Source organism: Siniperca chuatsi, linkage group LG1 (assembly GCF_020085105.1).
Source record: "Siniperca chuatsi isolate FFG_IHB_CAS linkage group LG1, ASM2008510v1, whole genome shotgun sequence".
Taxonomy (NCBI): domain Eukaryota; kingdom Metazoa; phylum Chordata; class Actinopteri; order Centrarchiformes; family Sinipercidae; genus Siniperca; species Siniperca chuatsi.
In genome coordinates, this window is record NC_058042.1 from 18,302,225 (window position 1) to 18,313,949 (window position 11,725).

The 11,725-nt window shown below is 39.8% G+C and overlaps 1 protein-coding gene across 2 annotated transcripts; it reads left to right on the forward strand.

Moving 5' to 3' along the window:
* Window positions 1-398: 398 nt before the first annotated feature.
* On the forward strand, window positions 399-9,577 carry LOC122876591. 2 transcript variants are annotated; one of them, XM_044197136.1, is made up of 13 exons: window positions 399-902; window positions 2,619-2,714; window positions 2,905-2,994; window positions 3,132-3,723; window positions 4,552-4,618; window positions 6,619-6,717; window positions 6,927-7,010; window positions 7,143-7,202; window positions 7,301-7,411; window positions 8,247-8,356; window positions 8,652-8,767; window positions 8,922-9,021; window positions 9,172-9,577. In XM_044197136.1, the coding sequence occupies exons 1-13, from the start codon at window positions 552-554 to the stop codon at window positions 9,426-9,428; spliced, it is 2,133 nt and encodes a 710-aa protein (XP_044053071.1). In that variant the 5' UTR covers window positions 399-551; the 3' UTR covers window positions 9,429-9,577. The 2 variants fall into 2 exon arrangements, with proteins under 2 accessions (XP_044053071.1, XP_044053080.1); XM_044197145.1 differs by lacking the exon at window positions 9,172-9,577 and having other exon boundaries at window positions 8,247-8,352; window positions 8,922-8,950.
* The last annotated feature ends 2,148 nt before the right edge of the window (window positions 9,578-11,725 follow it).

Sequence of the window (11,725 nt, forward strand, 5' to 3'; positions counted from 1 at the left end):
TACATTTTTAATTTTGAGCTCGAAGGTCCATCTTGGACTTCATAAAACGTCATTTGACAAGTAATTCATAGCATAAGGTCTTACCGGAAGTTCAAGAGCTTCCAGGCACATCTCGTGGCCGTTATCAGTGGGTGGAAGTCAGTTGTCATGGAGATGGTTCAGTTGTTATCACGTGACCAACGTTTGCGCGTGTGTGTGTTTCTTAGCAAAATTGTAAACCTTGTGATTTAGTATTTCAGTTAACTAAAGTTTAACAAATGAAATCGATACAGCAGAGCTAGATGTAGCTAACGCTCCGGCTACTGTCTCTCTTCCTCCTCTATAGTTTTACCCGTAAAAAAAAATACCAAAAAAACCCTGACTACTACATTTCCCAGAATGCAAAGCGGCAACGTCTGGACGCTCTTGTGTTTACGCTTAGCGGTCACGTTCACCAATTGCTGGCTCAGACTGTTGGTCGCTGTATTACAGACAACTCAGGAATGGTGGCGGTCGTCAGTCAGTAATTCCTCGCTTCTTTTACACTGTGGTTAGTTTGTACTTGCGTAACAATGCCGGGGATGTGCTCTGTGCCGGGCTGCAAGGGCTACAAGAAGGCGAGGTCCCGGGGAGTCGTGTTCCACTCTCTGCCCACAAGAGACCCGGAGCGATGTAGAAAGTGGTTAAAGGCCATACAGAACCCCAAATTTGACGAAAACACACCAGTAAGTAAGTACGGTAATATAAGAGTCTGTAGCCAGCATTTTAAACCGGAGGATTACGAACCGGACATACAGGCAGAACTTATGAAAACAACGCCCCGAAAAATCCTCAAGTCCCACGTAATTCCGTCCGTTTTCTCTGGGAGACAGCAAGAGGAGCTCAGCACACCTCTGCCAGCAGATGACAGGAGCCGAACAGAGGTAAATCAGTTGTTTTACCTGTTGAAGGTATGGTTTTATAGATTACGTTGGCTAGAAATCCCAAGTGTGTGTTTTGTATTTGAGAGCACATTTGCGGCTGGAAAGAGGGATATTTCTTTAAACTAGGCCGTTACATGTAGTGGAAAGGTAGTTATAATTGGTGAACAAAACTGACACTAAACAGACCTTACAGGGAAAGTTAGCGCCAGTTTGCGCCTCTCTCGAAGTACCATTAGGCTACACTCACAGAGTTTTCTTAAAAATAAAAAACCCTCGACCTTTCAAAACCCCAGAGGGTCATTATACTAACCGCTGTCCTGAAGGTATCTAGAGAATTCAAAATGCCTTTTCTAACCATCTGGATGAAAAAAATTCCGTCCGCTGCATGATAAAAAAAATATAACAAACAATTGTAACCAGTTTCCCAAGTTGGGATTATGTTTCCTATTCAGATGGAAATAACATATCTCATTTCTCATGTTGCATGATTATATACATTAATGCAATGCATCGTCAATATACTCAGACAAATATAACTGAATATAAAACGTTTGGTGTTTTCAGTTCGTACAAATTAGTATGGACATCTGTCCTTTAAAGGAGCTGTAAGCGACATTCACTGCCACTAAATGTCGCACTAGAGCACCAGCATCTCAGACCAAAACAAATGGGCCTATGGCGCACCACACTCCGTTGAGAAAAACAGTAATTTTACCTGGCAGATCATTGTTAAACACACTTCATTCAAACTAGACAGAAGCAAAATAAAACTCACCAAAACCGTATTTGTTAGTCTTTCCACTGTTCCAACAATCACCAACTCTGGTTTGGTTGAAATAAACCCTGAATTCACCAAAATATTCTGTCTCTAAGCCTCAGCCAGCAGCCGCGAAACAGTCCGCAATGGCTGCTGCAGACAAATGCGCCTGTCCAAGTACTTCCAGTAAAAGTGCTTGTTTTGCCCCTGACAGGCTCAGAGTGTTATTCTAAGTGTCTGACAACATTATGGAAACGACCCCTATATATACCTTTTTGTTAAACTAGAAACAGCAGTTTGCCCACCACCAGACTCCATTGCAAAAAAACAATAGTTTTACCTCACAGACCATTGTTAAACACACTTCATTCAAACTGGACAGAAACAAAATAAAACTAACCAAAACCGTCTTTGTTAGTCTGTCCACTGTTACAACAATCACCAACTCTGGTTTCTGATTAAATCCTTAATGCACTGAGTTAGATGAGGGAAAAAAACAGCTCTCCTGCTCAGGACGCCATTACTCCACTATATCCTTACATAGAAAATAGTTGTTTGCTGCTGTATTAATGTTCAGAGTCTCATTTACAGAACCTTTTGAGGCTACCATCTGTGTTTGGATTAGGAGGCAGTGGCACAACTTGAGAAATGCGTTTCTTATTGTGCAGCAAACAGAATATTTCTTCCAGGTGATTGTAGGAGTTGTTATATGATTCTTTAGATACCTTCAGAACAACAATATGTTTTGTTAATTGACCTGGGTTTTTCAAACATACCAGGGATGAATTTTTGTGGAAAAACAAACGTTTAAGTTTGTGACTGGACAGTAATGGCAATACATGAGAGGCACAAACTTGGGTTGGGAAAAGAATTTTGTTTATTTGCTGCACTGAGCCATCAATTAAAAGTTGACTATCAAGTGTGCTTATATCAAAACAGTTTTGTTTGTTTTTAATTAGGCAAAGGCTCCCAGTACAGCTGCACAAGTCTTTACCTCAGTGGTATCAGGATCCAGTGTGGACAGCGTGTTGCAATGGGCTTCTGTGCTAACTTCAGTAAGTATGATGTAGTAAAGCTATGTTCCTAATATTTGTTGCTTTGTTGTCATGGCTTAGCATGTGGTTAATTTGTTAGAAAGAAAAGATTTGTATATGGTAGTAAATTAGACAGCTACCCTCTTTTCTGAATGTAGCACTTGTGTTATTTTGAATTAGTACCACTTAACAATCACTGTTTTTACTCAAGGGTCCGAGTACATCTTCTCAGGCTTCTTCCTTGGGTGTTCAAGGTACTGGTATGGATACTAGATCACCTTCTCCTTCCCTGCCACTCCCTGTAAGTATAACACACAACATCGGAAGCCCTTTTTCTGTGTAAATGAGTATTACATGCAGTGAACCCTATTCAGGTAAGTTGCTCACACACTTATTTGTAACTAATTTCAAATTTGACATCTGTCTCTGTTATCCCAGATTAGCACAGGAGCTCCAAGCACCTCATCCCAGTCCCCTCCACCAGCTGAACTCAGTGAAAGTCTGTGCAGTGTGGCATCTGTGGATCGTCTGAATGAGAGCTTCCACCAAGAGACTGAATTAAGCTCGACAGCAACGTCAACATCAGATGAGAACACAGAAAAAGACTTGAGTCAGTCAAAGACTATTGTGAATGACAGCTGCTTGATGGAGCTGTTTAAGAAGTGTCAGACATGTGGACAGCCTATAACCAAAAAGAAGGTGTCTCACTGTGGTGCACAGAAAAAGGTGAGGTGGAGCTGCCTTGGTGGACACAGAGGCATATGGATGTCATCACCTCACCTTTGGGAGGCGTTTCCTGAAATCCACCTTCTTACGGCTCTTTCCGTTCTTTTTTCTGGAGGCACCTTTACACACTTTAAAAAATGGGCCAAACATCTGCACCTGAATTTCATGGGGCATAAAACCTTTTTTGAAATTCAAAAGGCATACCTCAGCCCAGAAAAGAAACCAATGAACAGGACTGAGCAGGAAGGGATCTTTGCAAAGGGGGTCCACCAAAAGCCTGAAGGCACTCTTCGTCACATTTCAGGTGATGGTTGCTGTGATTTTCCTGGTTTCAGCATCAGGAACTAAAAAGTGTCAGACTTCAACTTTGTCTCTTTTTTTTTTTTTCGAAAATAAAACTGTGCAGGTTCAAACTAAAACTTTGTGTACGCAACAGGGAAGCCTATACAGTATATTCTTGTCAGATTTATAAAGCCGTGTGTACACAAGGTCCTGCCAGCACTAGTTGGCAGAATTCGACCATTATCAGCAGTCAGTTGGTAGATTGTGGCAATCAGTCGAGGGAGCTGTCTGGCTGGCTGTTCAGCTTAATGAATCCAAGATTTTGCCATTTTGGTGTGGTTTTTCCTTGTTTTTCACATCCACCTTTTCTTTTTTTCTTCCACCACCATGCTCCGACAACACCAGCGCAAAGCAAACCCTAAACAGTGCCTGTTTCATCTTTTTATCAGACATGTTCTTAATTACTATTACCAAGCATACGATAGAACTGTTAAAACAGATTCACAGTGCTGTGAAAATGGCAGGCTGGTTAGTTTTGTCTTTCCATTATTACTTTTGGATTAGAACAGAGACCAGTTTTTTCCTCTGTATATGTGCATGCTGGTAGTCAGCTGTAGTCTTTGCTGTGTGTTCAAGTGCAACTTTTAACATGAAGCATTGCAAAATGTGCCTTTATATGTGCTAGTGTTTGAGAGTGGATTGGTGTGTCAGGGCCCTCTAGATCACTATACTTCTGAAATTGTTGAGTGATTTAGTCAATAACACGCAGTATGATAAAGACTACATTAGTGAGCCAGAAATTGAAATCTTAGTACTTATTACTGAATGTTTTCTTGTTTTTGGTTTAAAGATCCTCTGAAGAAAATTAAGGCCAAGTCGAGGAGACGAGAGAAGGGAGCTCTATCGTCGTGGTCAAGGTGAGGCAGCATGTACAGGCTATACATAACAAGTAACTAGTATAACATAAAGAACTAATTTTACAAAACCAAATCTGTTTACTTTTAATGGAAAGTACTAATCAGCCTGTTGTACAAAGTCATCTGTGGATTGAGAGGAAACTATGGAAGTCCAATAAAATTACTCAAGTGACATCAGTCAGGTGATCTGATGTTGGGTGGGAGAAAGCTCACCTTAAACTGGCCTAATTGTTTGTAGCCATTAGCCTCTCGAGGTGCAGAGCTGAGTGCTAATTCTCTGTGGGTTTGTCAGCACAAACCACCCTTTTCACTCAGTAATTTGATTCATTTTTTTCATGTAAAATATTGATTAGTGAAGCTTTAAAATGTAAACCAATGGGATACCAGTTATGGAGAGACAGGCCGTTCAATTTGATAAAACCGTCAGAAAAGCTAAATTAAAAATAAGTTTAACTTCCCCTTTAATAAATAAATATATTAAACAAAAAAGGATGATGTCAGACCTACAGTGCGCAGGCCCTCTCCCAAAGGGTCTGGTAGATGACTCGGTCTGAAAAAGTCTGGTAACCACACCCTGCATGGATTGTCTGCTGTGTGACTGGGATGTCAGTACTTAATGTGCCAGTACAAGTCACTCCAAGAGTAACTTTATTGTACTTTCAACACGATAAAGTGTATCCCCTAAATCTTTATATAGTATGTTTGATATTAATTTAATAGGGACTACTCTTTATATTTACATCTATTATGCTTATTATATGCATTGCTGTGTCTTTTCTTTTTTTCAAATGTCCTTTTATGTATCCTTGTCTGTTAGCACAAAATAAAGTGGAAAAAAACATCAATAAAGGCATTTTAAGTTTTTATCTACACAACAAAACAGTGTGCCTTAATTTCCCATATATATAAATACATATATAAAATCCCATACCTCTTATTTGTTGTCATATTTCTGCATATTAATGGGGATGTGACTCATTTTTACAGCTGTTAACAACAAATAACTCACTTAACATAAAAAGACTAGTTTCTTAGTCAAGATAAGTTGACTAAGAGCAGTGATCTTTAAAGTACATCAAGAAATAAAAGATTTTAAAAAAAATACAAAGCTCTTTTACTTTGTTGGCTACTGACCAGAACTCTATATGATTTGTTTAGAGGCTCAGCAGTGATTGAAAGCTCCACTTAATGAAGCCATGTTGCTCCATTGTCGGGTCATGAGAAGCATAAATACATAATACTCCTCCTTTTGGTTCTAAAATTTGGTATACTGGCTTTTATAATATCCTGTTGAAGAAATGTTTAATGAAACTACCATTCAGGTTGTGAGTGGTTTTACATTCTTAACTGAAGCACAACTAGGTTTCAAACAACGACAGAGAGGAGATTTTTAAATCAGTGCATACACATCATCACTTCTCCTGTAATTTCAATCTTTTCAGCGCCAAGTAAACCTTTAGAGCCTGTATTTTTACGTTTGCTCTAAACTGTTGGTTTCATAGTATACATATATTTTCATATTAACTGTTTTTTTTTGTTTGAAGACACAAACGTGTAGTTGGAGGTTGGGTTCACCCAAATATCCAAAAATATCTTCCTACTCAGCCCTACTCTCCAGCCATGCAGATAGTTTCAGTGTGATTTGGCATATAATACATCCTCTGACGCTTCCGCAATTTTTGGCACGAGCAAAAAAAAAAATTGCATTTGAAAAACTCTAAACTCAATCTTTCCGGAAACGATGTCCAGATTCCTAAATCTAATCCACTGATTAAAATATCTGAACAGCTTTTAGAATTAGTTTCTACTGTAGGTATGACTGAGATAGTTAGATAAAAATTAGATTGACTCTCAGTCTTAGTTGCAATACTTTCACCACTGACGCACTCAGACAAAATACTCAGTAAGTAACTCAGGTGTTTGCCAAGCCAAGGGTAAGTTTGCTCGCTTAACATTTCCAGGTGAGGTTTTGTGTCTAATGACAAGGTTTCTTTTTACAGTTATGAAAAGAGATCCTCGATATTGATGACCTCTACTGGAACGTGTATGCAAGAGTCTACTGCACTATCGAGTCTTGGACATGCATCGGCCTCTGAAAGGTAAGCAGTCGTAACCTTGCCTTGTTTTTTCACACATCAGTTGCACTGACTGAGTCTGGGCACTGGCATTGTTTTAGCCCGCAGATAATCCTGAGTATATAATTTCATAACTTCACTTCACATTTCACTGAGATTTCACTGAACTTGCGATTTAAACCCTGATTTTGTAGTGCTAAATAAAAATTCTGGCTTTCAATATGTGTCTGCAGAGATAAACAGCGGCAGCAAGATGATGTTGAACATCAGAGTGAAACTACACATGTGGCATCAGAGGTGGACTGCCTCCAGGACAGGTTAGTATCGATCTTTTTGAGAATGGACACTTCAGTGGGTTTATATGTCTGTCAGTACTGTATCGACTTTCCTAAGACACATTTGAACTCTCTCTCTTATTCCATGTCCTGACTGTATTTTGTTGTTTTCAGTTTTGAGGAGATGGAGGTCACCATTGACGAGGACGAATGCACCAGTGTGAAGAACAGACTGTAATTTTGTGCTGTATTATACAGGATATGTCGTATCTTCATGTTTGCTTCTGTGGCTCATTTGATTCTAGTATCAACTTTTTATTTGTATCTAATAGATCTGACTTGGATAGTGATTTGGGAAATGTCGTAGAAACAACTCAGCTGAGTGCTCCGGGAGCGGATGACAGCTGTGATGAAGACGTCTACGTACCAATACTTCCTCAGAGGTATTTGATGTCTTTGATGAGGCTCATTTTCGAGAGTGGAGATCTTAGAAAATTGAAGTGAATCACGTGAATATATTTAGACGACATCTGTATATTGGAGTCAAAAAGATTTTATACAGAATCTATTTACGTTTCCTGTATTTTCTCCCGTCTTCCACTTATTTTTGCTCAAATCGCATCATAGAGGGGAAAATTGGAGCAGCGATACAGTGAAAACTTCATAGATACACCTATATAGAAGAGACATGGATTCATTTTAGACTGCACCGCCCAGAGCAGCCTGTCTAATTAGGCCACGCCTACAGGTTCGGGCAACCAATGCCCATTCAGCCCTCTTGAAACGTACTACTGTACTAAAAGCAGCCCGACAAGGTGCCGTGTTAATAGAGTTATCAAATTAAGATGAATTATAAATAGCCTACTTAAGACTTATTCTAAATGAGAATATTGTTCACTACTGTGCACATCTTCCGTCACAGACTGAAAACTCCTCTGTTCAGACTGCACCGTGGCCCATAATGTTTCTAAATGTAGCACTTGAAGCAGTTCAGCGTTTAGTCCAGTGGGGCTCTTAAGCCAAAGAGCGCAAAGGTGCAGCAGCTGGAGCCACTTTAAATCGTCCTTGCTGAAACCACACAATCACAAATGATGTGCTGCGCCTCTGTTCCTTCACCCTACGTCACTTGTCTTTAACTTACAGATACACTTACAAATAGTTTGGAAGAAGTATGATGTGAAAGTGCTGACGGATACAAAGACGTCCGAGTAAAAGTTCATCTTTGGCTTTTGTATGTTACGTGAACCAGGTGTGTCCGGCTGTTGTTCTCCGTTGCAGGTCCACAACGTCCGAACTGTTACTGGAATGTGAGGAAGAGGAGCTGGAGCCATGGCAGAAACAAACTCCACATGTTCACTTGAAACATGAGGATGATGTTGGAGAGTTGAGTATGTCACACCAAATTCTTAAAGAACATGTCGGCGTTGAGGTTTGCAAACATCCAACTTCTGTACTCCTTTAAAATGCAAATAACAGTTATATGCATTTCAAAATGACCTGCTGCTGTTGGCTGAGTATTGATAGTTTCTCATAATATTGATATTTGTGTGATATTAAAAAATATAAAAGGTATTCCAAAGATGGATTGAGCTAGAGTAGACACTTGTCTGTGTTGCACATATTTACAGAAGTTCTTGCATCCTGTTGAAATGCCTGATTTGGTCTTTTTGTATGTTCTTACAGGTAATGATCAAACAGATTGTAAGCCGGAGCCTTCACTTCTTCAGAGAAATGCAGGGAGTACTTCACCACCTAAACTGAAAACACCAACTCCACAGCCTGTTGTCTTCAACAGCCAAGTAATGATGTTATTATCATTATTTTCTGTGTAATAAATGACTTGAATAACCAGGTGTTGTAAAAAGCTTGTCATGTAGTGTACATTTTAAATGGCTGATACATGGATAGTTGGATACTAGTAGTGTTTGTTGAAATATAGACTCTGTTTCTCAGGGCTTCATTGTGGCTTCTCCCCAATTAACAAGCAATACTGAGTTCAGTGGCTCTCTCGGGACACAGCGCCGTGCCGGGAATTCATTTACAATAGTGCCAGGTAAAAGTGAGGATCGCTCTGCGGAGACTTTTCAGTCATTTTTCCTCCTCTTTTCAATGACTGTGTAATGTGCCTCGTGTTTCTATGATTATGCCATTTTTTGTTATCTTTTATTAAGTTCATCTCAAGAGTTTGTTTGTTGTTTTTCAGCTGCTCAGCAGCAACTTTTCCAGAAAGTAGCTACAGCGACAGTAAAACCTGCGGCCTGTGATGTTGTCCACACTTGTGAGCTCCATGAAATCAGCACCAACCCCGTGTCCTTGCCCAGTGTCCAGAGTCCTGCAGTATATGCAACATCATCTACGCAGCTGGAGTCAGACCAGTCCAACTCACAGACCCCCTCTGTACCTTTTTCTCTGCCTTGCTTTACCGTACTTGAATCAACTGGCACATCAAACAAACAATAAATAATAAACTTTAGTGCTCCAAGAGAACACGCTCCAACAGTTTTAATGGGTAAGTTCACAAGTTGTTATAATTACAGTCACATTCCACTTCAAAGGTACGGGTCTAATTGTAATATTATGTTCTGTAAAATACATTCTTAAAGCAAAAACCTTGTTCAGGTGCTTCATTGCTGCATGATTCAAATACATGGTATTGGATCATAGTTTCTATATAATACATTAAGATTTAGTGGGATCAAGCACTATTCAGATAAAGCTGAAAGTGAAGCAGAAGTGTTTAGTTTGCTACTGAGGGCTGACCATGGCTGTTTTATAAAAGTTGGTCTAAATCAGTGGTTCCCAAACTCTCATGCCCCCACCCATCATCATGTAACCTGATTGCAACTTTGCTAGAGTATACAGATGTTAGATTTAAATGTGACAGGTGTATCAAAGTGTCTTTGCTGGTAAATAATAAGTCACACATTAATGAACCCTAAAATATAACAGCAGCATCTCTTTCCATCTGTTGACACTTGTTCATTGGAGATGAGTAAAACTACTAAGCACTCAAATAACATTGCACATCAGATTACTCCTTAACATCCAAAAGTAATTTAATTTGACCTGCAGTGTAAAAGTTAAAAGTAGTCCATCGAATTGACCCAAAACTTTTCTGCACCCCAATTAATTATCTCTAAAAAGTAGCCAACACCTCAATCAAACCAAAGCAACAAACACTGGGGGGGAAAAAGTCATGTTTACTTTTGGTGTAACACCACTTATGTGTTATCTGTACTTAATTAAAGCTGTAGACCTCATTCTTGTGTGCCACTAATATGGTGGGAAATTACATAGACTATATAGACCATGTTAGGTTTTCCTTTGGATGGGGAACTGAATTATAAGCCTTTAGTTTTGTCAGGAAGAGCTGTCTGTTGTGTAATGCAACCGCAAGGGGGCACAAGCCAGTGTCTTCTTGTGCCAGTCCCAAGTCTGGATAAATGCAGAGGGTTGTGTCAGGAAGGACATCTGACGTAAAACACATGCCAAATTAAAAATGCGAATCGTGAAAATGACTTCCATACCGGATCAGTCGGGGCCCGGGTCAACAACGACCGCCGCCGGTGCTGTTGACCTACAGGGTACTGGTGGAAATTGGACTACTGTTGGTCAAAGACGAAGAAGGAGAGGAGGAAGGTGTGTTCGTAGGCAGAGAGAGAAGAGGAAATCGAAGAATGTAGGACTGACAGTAGGGACTTTGAATGTTGGGACTATGACAGGGAAGGCTAGAGAGTTGATTGACATGATGCAGAGAAGGAAGGTGGACATACTGTATGTCCAGGAGACCAGGTGGAAAGGTAGCAAGGCTAGAAGCTTAGGAGCAGGGTTCAAGTTGTTCTATCATGGGTCAGATAGGAAGAGAAACGGAGTAGGAGTTATCCTGAAAGAGGAGTTTGTGAGGAATGTTCTAGAGGTGAAAAGAGTATCAGACAGGTTGATGAGTCTGAAGCTGGAAATTGAAGGGGTGATGTTCAATGTTGTGAGTGGTTATGCCCCACAGGTAGGATGTGAGTTAGAAGAGAAGGAGTCATTTTTACGATTCGCATTTTTAATTTGGCATGTGTTTTACGTCGGATGCCCTTCCTGACACAACCCTCTGCATTTATCCAGACTTGGGACTGGCACAAGAAGACACTGGCTTGTGCCCCCTTGCGGTATATTTCATAATCTAACTGTATAAGCAGATACAGCTACTGTTTGTGACAGACCAGTGCACCTGTACTCACTTCTCTGATTTAGTGCCTTTGTATAAGATACAAAGTTTGTTCCATTATTGTTTACTTTATCTGTTTATTTACTTTTTAGAATGTATATTTGTAGTATTGTTATACATTTTGGATATAATCAAACCAAATCAAATCAAATGTGATTTTATGACATGTTCTGTCTTTAATCCATAATTGAAATCAAACTGAATTGCAATTTGGATGTCATCCAGAAGTCATGAAACCCAATTCAGCACATCTCATTATCCTGTACAGCATGAGTGAATCACTTGACTTTGGCAATGTACTGATGGAAAAGCTTGACTAGGATGAAAACTGTCAATCCATACACACACACAGTGTGACTGTGCTGTGGATTGCACACTCCCAGTGAATACACTGGAGGTACATGAAATGTGTCACTCAAAAGGCAATAACAGCGTGGTACTTCATTTTAAAGAATAGTTAATCCAGAGAAAACCCGCGGGAGCGACCAGGAAGTACTACAAATAAAAAAGGAAGTGATGAACAGAAATGTCCGGTAATTGG

Excerpts from the sequence above, each read along its gene's own strand:
- LOC122876591 (XM_044197136.1), top strand. The coding sequence starts at position 552 with ATGCCGGGGATGTGCTCTGTGCCGGGCTGCAAGGGCTACAAGAAGGCG. Across the intron at positions 7,011-7,142 it reads GTGGACTGCCTCCAGGACAG|TTTTGAGGAGATGGAGGTCA; the intron begins GTTAGTATCGAT and ends TGTTGTTTTCAG. Across the intron at positions 8,768-8,921 it reads CTGTTGTCTTCAACAGCCAA|GGCTTCATTGTGGCTTCTCC; the intron begins GTAATGATGTTA and ends TCTGTTTCTCAG.